General features: G+C 37.3%; 1 protein-coding gene across 1 annotated transcript in view; it reads right to left on the bottom strand.

Annotated features, from left to right (window-relative positions):
- LRPPRC (leucine rich pentatricopeptide repeat containing) overlaps positions 1 to 22,704 on the bottom strand; it is a 109,306-nt gene that overhangs the window by 8,285 nt on the left and 78,317 nt on the right. Inside the window, exons 28-34 of the mRNA XM_003822643.6 lie at positions 21,404 to 21,546; positions 21,173 to 21,281; positions 15,620 to 15,746; positions 8,882 to 8,970; positions 4,503 to 4,707; positions 2,660 to 2,799; positions 2,413 to 2,528 (exon numbers count right to left, since the gene is read on the bottom strand). Coding sequence (XP_003822691.4) covers positions 2,413 to 2,528; positions 2,660 to 2,799; positions 4,503 to 4,707; positions 8,882 to 8,970; positions 15,620 to 15,746; positions 21,173 to 21,281; positions 21,404 to 21,546 — 929 coding nt within the window. The remainder of the gene's footprint in view (positions 1 to 2,412; positions 2,529 to 2,659; positions 2,800 to 4,502; positions 4,708 to 8,881; positions 8,971 to 15,619; positions 15,747 to 21,172; positions 21,282 to 21,403; positions 21,547 to 22,704) is intronic.

Here is a 22,704-nt window from a genome sequence, read left to right as displayed (position 1 = left end):
TAATACAGTAGTGTATTATTACCAATAGGAAGGCCTAATAGTCGACTATTATTTTTCAAGGCAAGAAAAAAGAAAACAAGTGCAAGCTATGCCAAGCTTTGGTGAATGCTGTCCTTGGCATTGCAAGTATAAAGTTTGTTTAAAAAGAAAAGGGAAAAATTAAACTAATGCTTCAACAACCACAGAATAAGGTTTAGGACTGCAAAGAAAGAGGAAAAAAAGAAACATTATTCCTCTCCAATTATACTGCCAAGCATTCACAAGTGAGCTAGGGATCATAAGGTTAATTATACATTTAATAAGGTGTCAGGGAGATAACTGCTCATTTCTTTATAAAAATTAAAATGTACAAAGCAAGTTCTCTTTAAAGTATAATTACCTACACTTATGCATACAAAAGGACTGATTTCAATCTATTTTATAAAAGGCTTTCACTGCAACAGACAGCCAGCGCTTGAGAAAGAGACCAAAGTTAAACTAAAAAAAAAGTTTACATGACAGACCAGATAAATCAAATGTCTACCCAATCTTAGATGCTATAGTAAAATCAAATATGGCAAGACAATATTTTAGTTTACACTCATCACAGATGTCATGCTTTTAAGTTTCTAAAAGAACACTGCTCTTTCAAAGCTTTAAAACACTGTCAATACTAAAACGAATGGTATAAAAAGAACTTTTTGGGGCCACACAGAACATTTACATTACGCACTGATGTTTTTGACATCAGTGAATAAAGTATTCTTCGCTATGGCAAGAATAATCTTTTACTGTTTGACAAGCAGGTAAAGGATGGGTGAAGGGTTTATCATCTGAAACCCCAGTCTAGTGATGAGATGGTAAATGAAAAGACTCTGCTGTTGCATCAACACTCAGCTACCACCAAGAGCCCTTCAGTGAGGTCACTGCAGATAATGCAGTTCTTTCTGAGGGAGCAGGCGCCATCCCTGCTGCCACCCACCCAGGCGGCTGTCAATCGTGCTCTTCCAGAAAAACCTTGATTATGGCAGAGAACAAGCTAGTAGATGAAGTACCAAGTGCCACTTTCTAAAGAACTATCAAAAGGATGTGTTAAAACTGATTGCATACCATCATGTGTATAATTAGATATGTATATGCTTATTATACCCCAGTAGGTACTTAGATATGTACATATGAAGATAAAGCATGAGTATCTTCCTTCTTTTTTTTTTTCACCACGGAAAATAGCAAGATAAAACAATTTTAAAAGTCCTGAAATCCCTATCATAAACTGCCTTTTCCTTAAAATTAAAAAAAAAAAAAAGGAAAAAAGTAAACAAGCCAAGCAAAACAAGAAAATTCCCAGTGAACCGGAATTTCTCTTCTCCAGCAACAAAAGTAAGAGTCTGAGAAGCAGTGCTAATTCACCCTTTATAAAACTGTTAACAGAGATACAGTTTTTCAGGAATTCCTTTTAAAAATGGATTGGATTCTACTGTCAAACTAGATGAACTTTAAGAATAAAAACTGGAGGTCAAGCACATGGGTACGGTTTTACCTTCCCTATCTACTACTTAAGATCTTTCACAGCTGGTAAAAATGTAAGGGAATATAATACTATTTACGATCAGAAATTGGTCCCAGGCCTCAATTTGACACAGGGAGTCTACACAAACACAGCCGTTGGCGGGATCACGGTGACTGTTTGACTGCCACCTGCTGGGAAGGGGCTCCCCGGCGGTGCCTGTTTGTGTACATTGCCAGTGGCAGCTAGGATCACCCACTGTTCTGTCGGCACTTGGCATAGCTTTATATTTAGTGCTGTTAAAATGGCATGAATGCAGTTGTCTCCTTCCCTGAAGATTGCTAATTTAACTGAGAGTGCGGGCCACAGAGACCTGCATTTGTCATTTAATGTGTCTGTGACACACAAGTGAATAGAAAGCATATTCAACTCTTAATAAACCTTGAATAAGGCACTGAGAATGTTTGAGTATTCAAGTGAGAAGCTGTACTTGAAAAGCAAACATTTCCTACTTTTTGTTTGCAAACTGTGTTGCCATGGTGACGCACAGTATCTAGAGCATTTGAGAAATTAAAGTAGAAAATCAAAGGAATTGTTGTTTTGCATTATCTATCTGCACAGAAAGATTTGTCTTTAATCATTTCAGCAAAACTCGCTGCCCCATACCTACCCCCGCACCGCCCGCCGCTCCCCCCTACCTCAATTCTAAAGACATTTCTAGTTTGATCTGGCATCTTTAAAACCAGTAACCTAAAATCTACCATCCAGTCCTTGTCCTGCAACCGTGATTCACACTGAATTTAAACAAGCTAGCTGCACACCACACTGAATTTCTAGTATTCCACCACACGCCTATGTCTAGTAATTTCTCAGTTTACTTCTTGCAAGCCTCGAGCCCCACTGCTCCATGAGTGGAGGGTCATTACCTGTAGGAGAGCTCTGGCATCATCCACCTTGCCTGCATCCACAAGTTGAAGGAAAAAATCAGTGACAGGTTTATAAATTGCAAACTGATTGGCCAATCTCTCTGCCATGATGCTTACTGGAAAAATGACAGGTAAGAAAAATCTTTCATTAGAACAGTGGTATAACTCACCTACCAAAGAAATTTGGTCTAGTCTCACTAGAGAGAAAATGTGCTTGTGTGTTCTTTAGCACAAACAACTAACTTACTCTTTTCAACTGCTGGTTCCAACTGCTCCTCTATTACTTTTCTGAATAAGTATGCCAAGCCGAAGTATTGGGGTTCAATGACTTTATTCTCTGAAGTAAGCATATTTTCAATGTTTTCTATTGCGGCATCTATGTTATTGCTGTTAAAAGCAAAATAAATTACTTAAAAATTTGCTTTTATATTAATATTGCAGGCAGTTTAGTCTAAGAACTTACTTTTATATCCACTCATGCTAATACTTTAGGGAAAAAAATGAAATACATTTACACTTAACCAAATAAACACTAGGCAACTGAAACCCTGAATCACATTTAAGTAGCAAAAACAATCACTAGCTGGTTCGTGCTGCAGTGGTTGTTTATTTTGCTTCACAGCAGTTCAAATAGTTGCTTGTTTTAACAATGCTCTACAGACAAGATCAAACAACTATATACAGGAGAATTAATGAAGATAACTTTTAAAATTCTGTATCTTAAATATTTAACAATTTTTGCCACTCTTTGGACATAAAATGAAAACTTGTATAAATGCTACAATTTTGGCTTTATGATCCACAACTTGTCACTACTGCATAAAAACAGTATTTAACATTTCAGGATTCTTAAAGATACTGATGATGTTTCAAAAGGCATATATGCATGTCTCTAACTTATGGTCGCCTCAGTTTCTTTTTGTCAGGTATTATACATTTGGAAAATACTCAATTTATACTAAAAATCTCAGGAAAAAGTATCTTCACACTTTACATTGAAAAAAATCAGTTACATGGTCTTATTTAGCAAGTTATGGTAAAAATTATCTCTATGACTATCTTTTTGGTTAAGGTAATCTATAATGGATACTTTACTGTTACCATATGGCATACTAAATCCAATCAGTCAACATTGTGTTGAAATTATTATATTAAACATAATTCTCTAACTAAAAATGAATACTGTTACATTTTTCTTACAAGTTTTAAAGAATTACTTAATAGTGAATATGTTCTCCGAATCATATAAAACTGTGTTTATGTGGTAAAACTTTAAAATTCACCCAGTTCTTAGATGAGTAATTTCCTCAATCTTCTAATGTAAAACAATCACATTTTCTTATTAAAGGGAAGTTCTATCTGGCGAAATAGTTTGAAAAGGTCAAAACAAAACACAACTGTTTCTCAAACAAAAAAAAACCCCTACAAAAACAAACATTATATTTTAATATCATGTCCCATTAAATGTATGCAAGATTACTAAAGAACATTTTTTCTAAAAGCATACTGAAAGTATCAAATTCCATAAAGTACTTTCTAGGGAGCTTATTAAAAATCAAGTCCTTATTTAGTTCTACAGGGGTAATTCTCAAAAGGAATCTAGAGGCAGTAGTAAGAAAATCAGCTCTAAATACCTCCCTTTTTGTGGGGGTGGGGGAGTGTTCACGGGGTGGGTAAGGAATATGAATACGGAAAGGCACATTTTTAATAAGCTTGCGGGGCCTTCTGCTTCACAATATTCTACTAGTGTCCCTGTCAAATATTACTGACAAACAAATGAGATCATTTTTCACTTCTGAACAAAGTGTTTCGACAACAAGAGGCCTGGCATATATATACAGGAATGAGAAAGGTTATCAACTGTGGAGCAAGATTTATGAATTTGGTAAATGCTGTTTATTCTAAGATTTAAGGTAAAGAAAAAACATATTTTTCAACATATAATTATTCCCTAATCAGCAACTAGCATCAACATTTCCTCTGCAGTTGATAAGGTTTCCACATGTCTAAAAAAGTTTTTAAAAGGTGGTATCTGAGGCAATGCCCATTCTAGTGACCAATGAAGGAAAAGAAGGCTTGCAAATACTCACTTCTTTATTTGTGCCAAAGCAATGTTATTGATGAAAACCATTTTTGAAAGTCCAATGGAGTCTTCGAGTCCATTTAACATCTTCTGAACTACTTCTATGTTTTCAACATCACCCTTCATGGCCAATGCCTGGACGACACGGGTCACTGCTAACCTAGAAGGGGTCTGCTGCTGATCCAATACTGTTTTCAGTGTTGTCACAGCCTCTAAAATACAAGAGCAGGAGATGGCTTTTCTTATATGACCTGTGCTGACTTTAATGCATTTTGAAAACCAGCTTTTAAATATGAGCACCAAATGGCCATAAACAAAAAGCTATGAATAATTAATTTTAGATTACAGAAAATTATTAATACTTCATGAGATACCCCCAAAAATTATTTACTTGACTATATAAGATATTAGAGGCCCGAGGAATTTCTTCTTTAAGTCACAGAGAAAATACAAATGTTACCGACAATATGAGTTCCATTTAGGGATAACATTCAGTGACTAAAGTTGGTAAGTTCAAATGAATACAAATAAGAAAGATTTTCTAAAAAGTAGAGTTTCCAAAAATGTGTGACTTCTATCCATGTTCATACTTGTCCAGATTTTATTAACTCGAAGATTAAATGATCATCAAAACTTAATATCCCAACAATTCTTTCTCAAAAACACTAAAAACATTGATCCTCTAGGATCAATGTTCCAAACTGAAACATTGCACTTTAACACCAACAAATTTATTTTATGATTAGATGCCTTGTGATTATTTTCTTGCACTAAATTAAAAAATAATGCCTATTGATTTCCACAAATACAGACAGTCCCTGACTTACGATGGGTTTATGGGGTAGTTAATGCATTTTCAACTTTATCCCGACTTAGCCCCATCGGTAAGTTGAGGAGCATCAGTATAATCAATGGAGTTTTGTTTGTATGTTTTTTTGAAGTATCACACTTTCAAGTACTTGATTATAAATAACTATGGAATAGCCTTCTAGCTAACTGACTCATAAAACTGTAGCAAAATCATGATATGAAATAAAGTGGTAGACTGAGGAGTAGCCTAACAATCACCCCTACCATTATCGAAGAAAACTTAATAGCTTTATAGCAACTAAAGCGATGTAACTTAGACAAAACTAAGACTCTCCAAACAGCTTTCCAACTAAGAACAGCTTAGTTTTACAAAAAAATGGGAAAAGTGTATTAATTGAAGTGTACTCAAAATACAGTGGAAAGACATGATGAATTTAGTGTTCATTAATGAATAAACAATTTATGATTATTTGAAATCTACAATCTTAAACCACTCATTCTCAAATGAGAAAAAAGAAAAACAGGTTAAAAAGCATAGTCAATAAAAATTTAAAAATACACATGCACATATAGGAAACAAAAAATGTTTTTATACTATTTAAAAACATTTATAATAAGCTTGATAAAATTTTGCTAATGGGTGGTCATACACAGATAATTATAATAATAGTCTTATTAACCAAGAATATTGTCAGCTAGGGAGGCTCTTCCCACAGTACATCAAAACAATAATAACAAAAATAAGATTAATGATGGTGATGACAGTAACTCAAACTTATTGAGCATTTACTACATGCCAGGCACAGCAGTTTAAACAGCTACTGTCACAACTACCCTTCCGAGACAAGTACCAATTTTACAGATGAGACACCTGGGCACAGAGATTAGTTTGCCCAAGGTAAAGTCATATTTTTAGACAAGACTCGAAGATTCCAATGATCCCAGAGCTTCCGTCTATGAGTGCGTGTGTGCACAAGAGAGCAGAAGGGTGGGGAGAACAGACCATTTCACATCTGTCTAAAGATAGCACAGGACCTTGTGACCTAAATCCTATTCTCATATAAGGCTTGCCTTCTGTACAGTTAATGACTTCAGGGACACCAAAAATGTTACCCATCCACATCCCTCCCCCCAGGTCCTTTCCCACTGTCACCTAATTCCAACATTTACTCAATTACTCACTAGTGATACTAATTACACTGTACAAGTGCCACGTATCAGCTATTAATATTCGCCAACAGTAAAATTTAATCGGCTTTATTTTTTCTTTCTGCTTTAGATGGGGTTGAGAAAAGGAAACCTAAAAGAAAGGCAGAAGAATGGAAGGGAATTTTTAAAAATCAAGAGCTCTCATCAGCCATGGAGCAAAATAAGAAGATGGGAATAGTGCAAACACTACTCCTGTCCTCACTGATGATCATTTTACTCTAACAACAGGTTTGTGGTGATATGCTCGGGGAGGGGGGTGGGGTGGGGGTGGGGGAGGTAGTGCAGGAACAGTGCACTCGAGGCTCCTGCTCTCAGGCAACCTCCAATTGAGCTGAACAGCTCAGAAGAGTAGATGAGAAATTATACCATGTCCTTTCCTGTAGCTTACACAGGGCACCTAACATAAAAATAAAGGGTACCAATCCAGCTGAAGAAATCTGGGTCAGGTTCAGCTGAAAAATGAACCCCCTGAAATTAGAACGGTGTTTTGTTCTTATCTCCATGTCTACAGAAACAAAAGCTATTTATGACAATGAGCTTATTTATATGGTGAGCAAGTTTAACTTTTCATTGTTTTAAAATTGTTTATCATTTTATTACATAAAATACTAATAGGACATAAAGTCTTTTTTGGGGGGGCTGGGAGAAGGGTTTTGTTCTTGCCCAGGCTGAGTGCAGTGGCACCATCATGGCTCATGGCAGCCTCAACCTCCTGGGCTTAAGCAATTCTCCCACCTCTGCCTCCTGAGTAGCTAGAACTACAGGTGCACATTACCATGCCTGGCTATTTAAAAATTTTTTGTAGAGACAAGGTCTCGCTACACTGCCCAGGCTAGTCTTGAACTCCTGGACTCAAGCAATCCTCCTGCCACAGCCTCCCAAAGTGCTGGGATTACAGGTGTGAGCCATTGCGCCTAGCCACAAAAGTCTGGGCACAAGAAGTGTTTTCTATTCACTTACATATTCAGTACTAATCAATTAGGAAGACAGCTAAAGACCAGTACATTTAGGTATTATAAGCAACATTAAAGCTGCACAATTAAACAACAACTTCCTCTCAAGGATGTGAACTTATGTTATAAACATGCAGGCCGGGCGTGGTGGCTCACGCCTGTAATCCCAGCACTTTGGGAGGCCGAGGTGGGAGAATTATTTGAGGCCAGGAGTTCGAGACCAGCCTGGCCAACATGGTGAAACCCTGTCTCTACTGAAAATACAAAAATTAGCTGGGCGTGGTGGCGGGCGCCTGTAATCCCAGCTACTCAGGAGGCTGAGGTGGGAAAATTGCTTGAACCCAGGAGGCGGAGGTTGCAGTGAGCCGCGATCCCACCACTGTACTCTAGCCTGGGCAACAGAATGAGACCCTATCTCAAAAAAAAAAAACAAAGAAAAAAAACAAAACAAAAAAAACCCACAACAAAACCAAAACATGCAGTGAGGAATAATACCATTATTACAGAGATAGGAAGCAATAAGGTTACATTTCCGGAGCTTTTTCAACCTTTCTTGAAGATCTCCTAAGTGGGTTTTGTTGTACTGGCAAAACTGCAGTATCACTGTATTCACTCAAATTCAAATGTAAATCTTAAAGTGGAAAGCTACTTAGCTAAATTTAAGAGATTCGTCATAGTCCCCCTTGGGAGATCATTCATAAGACCTCCACATCCAAATTCATCCCCTTGAAAACTCATAAACAGCCTCTATCAAACCAATGCCCCCCATCCCAATCCCAATCCTCCCCAAAGTCATGTCCACATCTTTCAGGTGTCATTCTCTTAACATTAATTTGAAAACTCTAAACTTCAAACAAACACTGTATTTTATTGCTGTTGGTATTATGAACTATTAAAAAAGTATTAGATTAAGTTTTAAAAATCAATATTATAATCATTTGGTGCACAATCCCACACATTTAACACTCAATTTAACTGATTTGGTATCTCACACACAACCGACACAATATGCAAGAAACAACTGCTGGGAATTGTTTCAGATGCTCTAAAGTATGTTAATTTCCAAAGCAAAATGACTTGTGCTGTGAATTTTAACGCACTTGAAAGCCTGTACTTTCTCTCGTTCTGGAACACAAATTTTGCATGTCTGAAGAGCTGTGATTCATCTTAAGAAAACCCATCTTGTGTTAAATGGAATGGAAACTGGACTAAGTGGTCAAATGACAAGTACATTCATATTCAAGCTGTATTATAAATGCATGTACAGTAATTTATGTCTCTCAGCTACCACAAAAGGCTCTTGATAAGCAGGTAATTTGCTAAATGGACTCCTTTATCCAAGTATTCGAAGGGCGTTACAAGAAAAATCTGCAGAGGCATTAATGTGACGTAAAGGTCAAGCATTGTGACATACCTTTCAAATAATCCCGCCTAACTTGCGTTACGATGAGGCGGCTGTTGGCAGCATCGTTCAGTGTGAAGCCCTTGATGTGGGTCTCCGCGCTAAAAGAAGCAGACATTTAGAAAGGAATTACTGACATGCTTCTGATACGATAATAAATGGTTGAGCACCAAGGTGAAATTATAAAAACTACTGTTCGTATGTTAAAAATATTGCTGCAAAATATCGACCTGGAGACAGCTTTTGTGTTATCCTGTCAATGGTTATAGAAGGATAATTTTTTTTTGCATTCTGACAGATGACAAAGTTGGAAATGAGCAACAAAAGAAACAAAGTACAAGATTTTTTTTAAACAATCGGTTCAGATTCTTGAATGCTGACATATTAGATGACTAAAATAACTGCGTGCCCCGCATTGTTCTGCCATATCCTAAGCTGGATACTTTTTTTTTCTACATTCACAGTAATTATAAAATGTAAAAATCTTCTTCCAGAAACTAAAATGAGGATTTATTTTCAGCACTGTATATTTTAAATAAAAACTAAAGCAGATTACTAACACTCTATCATTTGGTCAATTAATTTTCAAATTTCTGCCATCTAGATTCATACAGTTTCTGAAGCTGAACATACTGCAGAACTCAAACTATTGGTACTTTAAAATTAAAAATTTCACACAACCATCTTGCCCTAGCTTAAGTTTGAAACGAAACACCAACTTTTCAAACGCAAGAGCAAAAAATCACTTGACTTTTCAATAAAACCTACAGGATTAAAAAAAAAGCAAAATGAAACAACAAAAACAAACACAAAACCCCAAAACCTAGCTGGAGACTTCTGTTTGCTACACTGTTTGCGCATCTCCTGTGATGAAATTTCTGCATCCTTAATGCTCCCAGAGTTCATCTCCGGATTAGAAAATCTAAACAGGTCAAAAGGAGCAAAAGCAATTGCTGCCATTTGCCTTATCGAGCACAGTGATGACCCTGTTGCCAACAACAGCATGCCCTGCCAACACGGACATATAAGCTGGGCAGATTGCAACAAACGTGGGGTCACTGCTAAATTATTTTCATCAATCCCAAGAAAATCCCCCAGAGACACTACGACATGCCCATCCTCTCAGTCACTTTCAGCCTCTAAGGTCCACCCCTGCAGTCCCTGGACACAGGATTTTCTTATTCCTCCGACCAATCCTCTTTATCCCACCAAAGTACCCATTGCTCAGTTTGACTTTTCTCCCTTTGTCCCATCTGTCAACAACTTAAGTCAACAACTCATGCATGAGACTAAGAACTGCACAAAGGATTTACTTTCTCAATCTTTCACATGATTAAATAAAAATTAGACACTATTAAAAGCTCACTTCTAATATTATTACATGTATTATACCATATTAATTTAAAAATATTCACCTACAATTCATTAAAACCACAAGGCAACAAAACTTGTCTTTTAACTGACACTAAGTATGAACTACAAACCTTTCAAAAACCTCAAAGCCTGTAACATTCTTTTTCAATAATCTCTTCCTGTCTCAAGCTGCCTGCTCATTACAAATATGAAAGTGGAGATAAATATCAGGAAGAAGAAACCCCAGATCTATTCTATAATAATATATCCTACATATGTAGAAACTGACCAATTACAACCAAAACAGATTCCAAAGTGGCAAAAGGAAAAAATTTTAAAAAGTTGCGGGTAGAGATCTTTATATTGGAATCATTTATACAATATAATAATAAAAGACATTAACTTTTCACACCTAATTTTGATCTTTCCTTCTGGAAAAAATCGAGTCCAGAGCTCTCAAATCAAACTTCCTGTGATGATGGGAATATCATCCAATCATCCAATAACCCTATTGGCTGTCCAATAGGGTTAGCCACTAGCCACATGGCTACTCTGATGAAGAAACAGAAATCTTAATTATATTTTATTTTAACTAATTTAAATTTAAGCAGTCACATATGACTAGTGGTTACTGAACTGGATAGCAGAGAATTCTAGACATTTTATTTTTAGAACTGTCAAAATGAAGGGAAAAAAATTATAGGGGAAAAAGAGTACCCTCTTTCAATTTACGACCAACTGCAAAAATTAAACTATCTTAACCAAAGAAGACAGTATTATAGGGAAACTTTCACATTGGACATTTCAGAGAATTTATTGCTCTGAAAGGACAGCCTTTCAAATTTAGGAGAAGTTTTGTTGCCTTATGGTTTTAATGGATTAATGGATTTTAGGTAACATTTTTAAGTAAATATGGTATAATACATGTAATAATATAGGCATGAGAAGTGAGCTTTCATGTAAGCAATGACTGTGCTTACATAATATGCAGAAAGGACATTAGTTGGTGATTATATTATTTAGGATAACAAAAACAGGCCAATTCAACAAAAATCATCAGTGACAGATATAGCATTATTTCCGAACAGAATGATACAGGAAGCCAAGAGGAACGACAGAAAATCAAGTGCTACTCTCAAAAGATAAAGTAGGGTTGTTGTTACATGATTCCTAAATTCCCTAAGAATATGGTTTAATGTTAGCAGAGATTTAAAAAAAGAGTTTATATCCCTTACTGCTCTTTGAATCAGTGGTTTCCCTCCCTTGAAAGAATTCACTACAGATAAATTATTTTGAAACATGAAGAAACTAAAAATGAAAGAAAGATGGCTTATTGAACATTTTTAAAAGTTACTATTACTTTAGAGGTTCCATGGCTTATTGGGAAGGTTAAATGACTTTGTAAATAAAATTGAAGAAATCTTATTAGAGGTCAAGTGTATCTGTAACACATTAGATGACAACAAAGGCAAAATAAAAATGATATTTTTTTTAATTCATAGGAAAACTATGGCCTTTTTTTTTTCTCACTCTGTCACTCAGGCTGGAGTGCAGTGGCGCAATCTTGGCTCACTGCAACCTCCGCCTCCCGGGTTCAAGCCATTCTCCTGCCTTGGCCTCCTGAGTAACTGGAATTACATACAGGCATGCACCACCACGCCTGACTAATTTTTCGTATTTTTAGTAGAGACAGGGTTTCACCAAGTTGGCCAGGCTGGTCTTGAACTCCTGACTGCAAGTGATCCACCTGCCTCTGTCTCCCAAAGTGCTGGGATTACAGCGACGAACCACTGAGCCACCATGCTCGGCCAAAACTATGGCTCTCAAGGTTGACCAAGTGACCTTATATAGGAAACTGTAAAAACAGCTATTTATGGATCCAGAGTAAGACTGCCAGAATAATACTAGGGCGGTACCGCCACTTGCTACAGTAGCTCATTTGACCACCATATTATAATAAAGTTGCCTATAAAAAAGCAGCAATTGTTTTTCACTCTGATCACTGATACAGAATGGGAATGGGAAGAGAGGACCTAGTTGGCAATAAACAGGAACCGAACCCACAAAATATCTCTTGAAATATCTCAAGTAACATAGTTAGTTGGATAATTCGTAACTTGAACTTTCACTTCTGAATTTTCAGTCCAGCATTATTTTTAAAAGTATTCAACAATTTAACCCATGAAACAATTCTACATAGTTAGATATAACATTTTATTGGTTCAAGGGAGAGGACATGCATCCAAAGCCCAGATTGACTTCAGGCTTTGGATCTTGGGTTCTCTTGGGTGCACACAGACGCATGGAGGAAGGCAACTCCCAAATAACCCTGGTGGATAACACAGCTAAAAGAAAAGTCTCACTTGTATGTCAAACTCAGAAGCAGAGTATGATGGTAGACACCAAAGACTGGGAGGAGGGGAAATGAGGAGATAATGGTTAAAGTACAGAGTTTCAGTTATGGAAGATAAGTAAGTTCTGGAGCTCTATACAGCATAGTGCTAACAGCTAACAATACTGTATTTACACTGAAAATTGCTAAGAGGATAGATCATAAGTGTTCTCTCTCACACAAAAAACCCAATTAATAATAATAATAATATTGAGGGTGGGAAAAAACTCTGGAAGGGGAAGGATATGTTTGTGGCCTTGAAGTAGGCAATGGTTCCAAGGGTGTATACTTATCCCCAAACTCACTGAGATAGATACATTAAATATGTATCTTTTTACATGTCAATTTTATCTCAGGAAGGCTTCCTAAAGATCTAGAGAAGAAGGGAAGAAGATAAACCTATGTTTCACAGGTTGTAAATTTAAGGCAAATAGACGGTCATGCTTACAACTATCTTCCAGGTCAGCAGTTTCAACCTTGGTAGATCAAGATCCATGGGAGGATTATAGTAAGAAATGATGTTTTACATAGACAACCCAATCCACAGATACATACACACACGCATAACTGAAAGCAACTTTTCATGAAATAGTATCTTTACTACAGGAAATACTTTGAAATAGTCTATACTATTTCATTGAAACAATGTTGGTTCTGTCCCACTTAATAGATGTCCTGACCCACTAATTGGCTGCAATTGCAGTTTTGAAACTACTCTAGACCAGTGGTCTTCAATGAGCAGCATGCACACTGCATGAACACTCCAGGGTAAGGCAAGGAAACCTTTACATCTCTCTCCCTTTTTTTTTTTTTTGAGACAGAGTCTTGCTCTGTCGCACAGGCTGGAATGCAGTGGCGCGATCTTGGGCTCACTGCAACCTCTGCCACCCAGGTTCAAGCGATTCTCCTGCCTCAGCCTCCTGAGTGGCTGGGATTACAGGCGCCCGCCACCACACACGGCTAATTTTTATATTTTTAGTAGAGACGGGGTTTCACCATGTTGGCCAGGCTGGTCTCGAACTCCTGACCTCAAGGGATCCTTCCGCCTTGGCCTCCCAAAGTGTTGGGATTACAGGCATGAGGCAACGTGCCTGGGCTTAAATCTCTTTTTAAAAATTTCACCTTATGAAGATTTTCTATTTTGAGTATGTTTTATAATATAGTTACATGTGATACATCAAGTACAATTTGTTATTAATCACATGCGATCAAAATGCTTAAGACATGATTCTTCAATCACTTGGGCTATGGAGTAAAATGTACATTCTCAGGCCCCCACACCAAATTGGCTGAATCAGAATCTTTGTGGTGAGCTGAGAGGAATCTTCTTATGCTACCAGAGTAAGTATCACTGTTCTAGAACAAACCCAATGAAAATGAAAAAATAAATAAATAAATAAAATTAAAATCTGTACTTTCAGGAAGCATTTCAGAGGTCTTTGTGACCAGACTCAAAATCTAATTTTTTTTAAGTTTTCTGTCTTTGCTTCTATCTCATCACTTAATCATACTTAATTCTCAACACAAAATGCTTCTCTTTTTTCTGGCTCTCCTTCATTATCACAGAGAGGGTTGGGATGGAGAGTTTCATAATTTTCTGAGAAAAGTAATTTTAGATGATCCACACCCTTGACCTAGTGGTTACAGATGACAGGATACTGCTCAATGTCAAATTTTCCAAGTCACTAATTAAGGGTATATCGAGTGTTATATATATATATATATATATATATATATATATATATATAAAAAATTTGATTAGGAATTGAGAAAACACACAAATGACACACAGAGTACATTAAAAACCCAACAGTCCTAGTGCGACTCTTGTATCAAGACATACAAATGATGATTCAAGACAACACACATATACACGCAGACAAGTACAGTCATACAGAACATGTTTTTCAACATTAAAACACAGACAGTAAATACGGCCCTATGATGCATAACTTTAGCAACACTAGGACACTGCCAGGTTTTCTTGTGATGTGAAAGGATGGCAGGCATCCATTTTCTCCTTAGGATTCTAATATTCTAAAAGTGCTGCGGACTTAAAATTTTTTTCAGATATTCCTTTTCTTTTCTTCTTCTTCTTCTTTTTTTTTTTTTTTTTTGAGACAGGGTCTCGCTTTGTCACCCAGGCTGGAGTGCAGCTGCGCAATCTCAGCTCAACGCAACCTCCACCTCCTGGGTTCAAGTGATACTCCTGCCTCAGCCTTTTGAGTAGCTGGGATTACAGGCACATGCCACCACGCCCAGCTAATGTTTGTATTTTTAGTAGAGACAGGGTTTCACCATGTTGGCCAGGCTGGTCTTGAACTCCTGACCTCAGGTGATCCACCCACCTCAGCCTCCCAAACTTGTGGGATTACGGGCATGAGCCACCGCGCCCAGTCAGATTTTTTTTTTTTAATCCAAAAACAACACGAAAGGAGGGGGAAACACAAATAAGATGTGTTCAGTACCTATGTTTTCTCTACTTCACTCTACCTTCTTCAACACATAGAAGACATCTTTAATATTAAGTAATATTATCATACACTCATCATACGGAAGAAAAACTAAGGATCAGAGACAGCAGGTAATTTTCCCAAGGTCACAGAACTTTCAAGTAAGATTCAAATCTTAGTCTAAGTTCAAAGTCCATGGTGTCTTTGTTTTCTCAGGCTGCTCCCACCACAAAAGGTACATGGATTTAGATGTTGAACAAGGAACAGAATATAATAAAATTACTTTTCTGTGCATGGATATCTTAAATGAACTGTGATGGAATATAACTTAGTAAGCAAAATGTACTGCATTGTATATGGCCAGTAAAGGTGTTTTTTTTTGAAGGTGAAAAAACCTGATAAAGTTAGTTAACCATTTCAATATGGTTTTTATGGGTAGCTGAGGCCAATCAAGCAATTTTACTACACAGCACATTACTATTATAATTATTGGCTAATGGTAGCCAATATTCTTTTTTAAACAAGAGGTTTAATAAATGGACTAACACTTACAATGCTTTCACTTCCATTGCTTGTGTAAAATAATCTTCTGACATCAGTAATTTAACGAGATTGCTGTAGGTTTCAGCATTAAACACAATGTTTTGCTCTTTTGCATTCAGGAAAATATCATATGCCCCTATGAGAGAAAACAGACAAAAAAAATGAGATGACATTATTCTGAAATGCCAAAAGGATGGAAAAAATCCTGAAACAAAGACCTAAACCCAAATATTTTTGCTTTTTAATACCAACCCACTGTTACCACTCTATAGAGAGACACACTGACATAATTCTTCAAATATTTTAAAGACAAAGCTACAGGTTTGGAAACTACACCTTAATCTGAATGGATGGTGCCTGAAGGGGTTTCCTCTTAAAATGATTTCTCATACCAGCTTTCTTAAGTTGATACATTATTTTCTTTAAAATAAAAATGAGAAACAGCTCTTCTGAATTTATGAAAAGATGATACTAGTTTCAAAATAAATCGCAAAATGTGTGTTAAAGTCCAAATAAAACAGAGGTATAATTTAGATTGAGGGGAGCAAAAGATTCATTTTAAAGCAATCTTTAATCTATAAGTGGGTGGTTACAATGGTTACCATTTCAGCACAATAGCACTAAAGAGAATATAGCCTATAATTCTAAAATTAGGAGATCACATTATTTGGCTACGACAGGACTTACACAAAAACATACAATTTTCAAATATACAGATATCTAACAAGTAAACTAAGCAACATTTGTTTGACTGATTAACAGTTTTATTTCACTTGTTCACAATAACTGTCAGTGAATGAAAGGATGTTACCAAAAGAGAAGTAACTACACTTTTCAGTCACTTATACTTTTCTGAAATAAAACTGCCTGGCTATAAACAGCCAACTGAAACTACAATCTACTCCCTTCTGTGGATAAACAAGTCACAATAAAGATGGGGCATAAATGAACTATCACGTACGGCCTTCTACGAATATAGGGCTCCATGTAAGGAAATATAAAACTTAAGACAGAACATGATATTATTTAATGTTCAGAAGAACATTTTAAGCTACTTTAGAAGTTTCTGAACAGGCGAAAATTGTTACGCTTCTATGTGTGAGTTAGGGAATGTGTGCATTAGTCCCTTAATTAAACTTAAGTGGCACTGTCAAAGAAATATTTATCCCTTTAAGCTAAATTTGGAGAAAAAAATATACGGCAACATTTATATTTGCATCTTAAGGAGAACAGTTTGGGCAAGTGAAAGTAACAATGGCAGAGATTTATCACATTTCAAGTCAGTCTTCCATAGAACAGTCCCTGTTAGTCATTAAATTTCCAAGTGCTTTACACTAAATTTTTATGGTTGTGAACAACTGTATATTCCAGGACACTGGCAAAAAACGGAAAATAAAAACACGCTAATATGCAAGAAGAAACTCCACTATCATTTACTGATTATTCCATCAGATACCTAGTCTATTCGGTGTATTTCACTTTTCTGAAACGGGAGAAAATAAAGACATATCTTCATTTGAGTACCAGTATCAATGCATCACAAATTTAAGACTTTTATTTACTTATTAAAGTCACAGAATGGCTTGCTAAATAAAATATTTAAACCATGACACACAATAAGATGACTGCAATAAAATCTGCCATTCAATATCCAATGCTTTTTAGGGGGCTAAAAACTTAAGATGTAATGCAATTATTGTCAACTTCCTAACAATCGTATATAATATTTCACTTGTTTGGAAACTCTTGCTGTTTTCTAAAACTGTGGCCTTCACATTAACTTGGTGTGGCTGTGTAATTAGTCCCTGTTAGTTTTTTTTTAAATTAGCATTTTAATATACCAAACCCATTCACCGCACGTTTGTTTCCAATGTGACAATCACGATATACCTTTAAGTAGACTGAACTACCAGAAAAATGTTAATGTAAGCATTCAATTTTCAAAGCGTTCATATTTTACTAAACATTCGAATCCTGAGATATACAAAAAAAGAAACAGGAAACTCTAAAGAGTTATGGCCAGGCACAGTGGCTCATGCCTGTAATCCCAGCACTTTGGGAGGCCAAAGTAGGAGGATCACTTGAGGTTGGGAGTTCGACACCAGCCTGGACAACGTAGTGAAACGCGGTCTATACCAAAAATACAAAAATTAGCTGGGGGTGGTGGGGGGTGCCTGTAATCCCAGCTACTTGGGAGGCTGAGGCTGGAGAATCGCTTGAACCCAGGAGGCAGAGGCTGCAGTGAGCTGAGATTTGTGCCACCGCACTCCATCCTGGGTGATAGAGCAACATTCTGCCTCAAAAAAAAAGAAAAGAAAAGAATTAACAGGATGAAACCAATTAGATAAATGAAAATTCCAGAATAGAGGTAGCTCCACATTTATAATACACACTGCATTGTATTTAATTATTTAACTACTTAAATGTTTTCACTTAAACTGTACACTAACCATATATTCATTTTAGTCATTTAGCTAAATCAAAGCTTCACCAGAGGACGGGCATGGTGGTGGCTCATGCCTATAATCCCAGCACTTTGGGAGGCTCAGGTGGGCGATCACTTGAGGTCAGGAGTTTGACACCAGCCTGGCCAACATGGTGAAACCCTGTCTCTACTAAAAATACAAAAAAAAAAAAAATTAGTCAGGCATGGTGGTGGGTGCCTATAATCCCAGCTACTTGGGAGGCAGGAGAATCACTTGAGTCCAGAAGGCAGAGGTTGTGCCACTGCAGTCCGGCCTGGGCAACAGAACAAGTCTCTCTCTCTCTCTCTCTCTCTCTCTCTCACACACACACACACACACACACACACACACACAAGTTCATCAGAACATTTACATAGTATTAATCAAGCTTAATTTTATACTTCGCTTTCAAAGATGCATAGTGTGTACTCAAAGATATATAGACTGAATATGCAGCAAAGGAAAATGCCTCAGAATGGGCCGGGCATGGTGGCTCACGCCTGTAATCCCAGCAACTTCGGGAGGCCAAGGCGGGCAGATCACGAAGTCAGGAATTTGAGATCAGCCTGGCCAATATGGGGAAACCCTGTCTCTACTAAAAATACAAAAACTAGCCGGGCGTGGTGGTGTGTGCCTGTAGTCCCAGCTACTTGAGAGGCTGAGACAGGAGCATCACTTGAACCTGGGAAGTGGAGGTTGCAGTGAGAATGCACCACTGCTCTCCACCCTGGGTGACAGAGCAAGACTCCTTCTCAAAAGAAAATGACTCAGAATGAATAAAAAGTTATACTATAGGTAACTGAGGAGGCATAAGAACTTATTTTTACTTCATACATTTTACATCAATGCCACAAAATTTCTTTCTTTCTTTTTTTGAGATAGGGTCTCACTCAATCACCCAGGTGCGATCATGGCTCAATGCAGCTTCAACCTCCGGCTCAGCTGATCCTCTCACCTCAACCTCCTGAGTAGCTGGGACTATAGTCCTGTGCCACCAAGCCAGGCTAATTTGTGTATTTTCTGAAGAGATGGGATACCACTAAGTTGCCAGGCAGGTCTCAAACTCCTGGACTCAAGTGATCTGCCCACCTTGGCCTCCCAAGTTGTTGGGATTATAGGTATGAGCCTGCAAGCCTGGCCAAACCTTCTAGTTAAGTTAGGAAATTAAGAAGTTCTATAAATTTCTAAATTGATTCCTTTCCAATAAACCTCAAAACTATCAATACTAAAATTAAAAAATTCTCTTGTGTTTATTTCCTTAATGGTAAACTATCATAAACCATCCTTGAAATCCACCCCAAAACTGAAGGAATCATTCTATGGAAAGCTAGAATGAAAAGAAATTAACAAAAGTAAAGAAAATAAGAGTAATATATGATTCTGGAACAGTATAAGAAGTCTAAGTAAAAACATAAAATTCAACTTACAAGCTCATAACAGAGGGTTAAAGATGGTCATAAAAAATTTAAAGTAGGCATAATAGAGGTGAAGATGTCTTCAGGAAAGTTTAATACTACAGAAAGGGAAAGAGTCAAGAAACAGACCTCTAACCTTGAGATACTGCTGGATCACTTCAACACATACTAGTATAGTAATTAATGCCTTAATCATTTTTTGCTTTCAAGTAAGTTATAATATGTGCCACAAAAAGTTATTTTCAAAAAATACTTTTAATAAAAATGTATGCCAACAATAGCATTTATTACGAAAAATTTCATATGTACAGAAAAGTATGAAGAATAGTACAGGTTGGGGGTGGTGGCTCATACCAGCAATCCCAACACTTCGTGAGGCCGAGGTGGGAGGACCACTTGAGCTCAGGAGTTTAAGATCAGCCCGGGCAACATAGCAAGACCTTGTCACTACAAAAATTGGCTGAGTGTGGTGGTGTGTGCCTATGGTCCCAGCTACTTGGGAAGCTGAGGTAGGATAACTGCTTGAGCCCAGGAGGCGGAGGCTGCAATGAACCATGATTGCGCCACTGCACTCCAGTCTGGGTGACAGAGTGAGACCTGTCTCCGGGGGGGAAAAAAAAAAAAAAAAGAATAGTATAATGAACCTCACCTTCCATATACCCATCACTTATATCTAACAATTAACATCTTACCAGATTTGCTTTTTTTTTTTTTTTTGAGACGGAGTCTTACTCTGTCGCTAGTCTGGAGTGCAGTGGTGCGATCTCGGCTCACTACAACCTCCATCTCCCAGGTTCAGGTGATTCTCCGGCCTCATCCTCCCGAGTAGCTGCGACGACAGGCATGCACCAACATGCCCGGCTAATTTTGGTATTTCTAGTAGAGATGGGGTTTCACCATGTTGGCCAGGATGGTCTCCATCTCTTGACTTCGTGATCTGCCAGCTTTGGGAGGCTGAAGCCTCCCAAAGTGCTGGGATTACAGGCGTGAGCCACAATGCCCGGCCTGCTTTGTTTTTTATAGCTTAAGCATTTTTAAATACATTATAGAAATTTTGACTTTTTTCATCCCTCAATAACTCATGTGGATCTCAAAATTTCAGAACATTTCCCTATAAGTAAATCATAATACCATTATCACATCTAATAAAAATAAGAGTAATTCCGGCCAGGCACGGTGGCTGATGCCTATAATCCCAGCACTTTGGGAGGCCGACGTGGGCAGATCACGAGGTCAGGAGATCGAAACCATCCTGGCTAACACAGTGAAGCCCCATCTCTACTACAAATATAAAAAATCAGCCAGGCGTGGGGGCGGACGCCTGTAGTCCCAGCTACTCGGGAGTCTGAGGCAGGAAAATGGCGTGAACCCAGAAGGCGGAGCTTGCAGTGAGCTGAGATCATGCTACTACACTCCAGCCTGGGCGACAGAGTGAGACTTCATCTAAAAAAAAATAATAAAAAGAGTAATTCCTTAATATTATCTACCACTCAGTCAATAGTTAAATTTTCCCAATTGCCCCAAAATGTTTTCGTTAAAGTATGGAAGGGGACAAGAAATATGTAAAATTTAAATCCTATCTCTATCCTAGAGCACTTCTAATTGGTTGGGCTTACGCCCCACACTGCTATTAGAAAGAAGACCACCCCCCCGCACACACCCCCATCCCCGTATGTGCTTGCCTTTTTTTTGGTTCAATCGGCAGGCAATCAATATATCTTTCTGGAAATCAGGTTCTGTGGTTGAGGCTGACGAAGAATTCAGGGAATGTTTTTCATCTTCATACCACAACTTTAAAACAAAATTATTCTGTTAAATAAAAACTGGTAATCTTTTCAATATAAAAGTAGGCTAATCTATAACCTAATTATACTGACAACAAAATCTGTTACGATTATGCCAAAAACAATTACCTCAGGTACGTCAAACGGAACTTCCTGGTTACCCTCTCTAAGGATTTCTGCTAATAATCTTAATGTCTTTTCACGAGGAATAACATTTTCTTCTTGGATTTTATTCCAGACAGCATCAGCTCTTTGCCAGTCACCGTTTATTTCTGTAGAATTTGATTAAGCAGAAATTAATCAATAAATATGCTAAACAGAATACACAAAAATATTTAGAACTTCTTCTTATTTGATGTTGAAGAAAGCATTATTCCAAATGCTGCCTTTAGGGAAAGGAACCAAAAGTGACCGTAACCCGAAGTCGAGAAGGGAACTTTTCTCTGTACTTCTGAATTACAAACCAAAAATACCCTACCTATTAAAAAGCAATAACAAGAAGCCCCCATCACACTTAATTAAACACTTCCAATCATGTTGATAAAAAGTATGTCTTTGTAATGTTACTGAGAAAGTGCCTACTGCCGAAATCAAAATCAAAATCAAAATCAGAAACAGCCTACTTGAGAGGCTGAGGTGGGAGGATTTCTTGAACCCAGGAGGTTGAGGCTGCAGTGAGCTCTGATCGCACCACTGTACTCTAGCCTGGGTGACCCTGTCTCAAAAACAAAGCAAAACTAATAGTAAAAGTTCTTCTGAATAGGAAGAGTAAGTTTGTGTGGCTGGCCACCTCTCACCTGGCCTTAGACTACCACATACTTACAGTTGTTCTTACCCGCTGCAGTGTTAAGACTTGGTGATGGGGCTGACCCTTTCAGCAGAGCACTACCTTTACATCTGCAGTGCCTACCACAATGTCTAGCACACAGTAAGGGCTTCATAATTTTTTTTTTTTCTGAATCCAAGTTTATATAGTCTTCCATGAGGACTACTTGAAATAATAAGACATATTTAGACATATAGTCAGTGCTTCTTTTGAACTTGGCACATTAGAATTTCATCATGAAATTGTTTTTAAAAGGAAGAAAAAGTAGGTAGAGTGGAATGTTAGTGCTCAAATACAGATTATAATTTGCAATTTGAGGACCAACAGCCTAAAATACAGGATTTTAATTCTATACATTCAATACCAAACTCAGCATTGCGTGCAAGAATTTGATCATCGTTCAAGCCAAAGTCTTAAGAATTACACTGTGAAGTATGTATTTCAATACAACCAAAAACTGGAATGTAAAATTTTAAGCAAGTTTAATTTTATTTACATCATCGAGATGTAAAATAAAGCTCTCAATGGTAATAAATACAAGTTTGAAAAGACAAATAAATCCCCTTATTCGTTTGGTGAAGGGAAATTTGCCAAGAGAAAAGAA

This window comes from Pan paniscus, chromosome 12, assembly GCF_029289425.2.
Source record: "Pan paniscus chromosome 12, NHGRI_mPanPan1-v2.0_pri, whole genome shotgun sequence".
NCBI lineage: Eukaryota > Metazoa > Chordata > Mammalia > Primates > Hominidae > Pan > Pan paniscus.
Note: the sequence above shows the minus strand (reverse complement) of the source record. Positions and strands in the feature narration are given on the sequence as shown.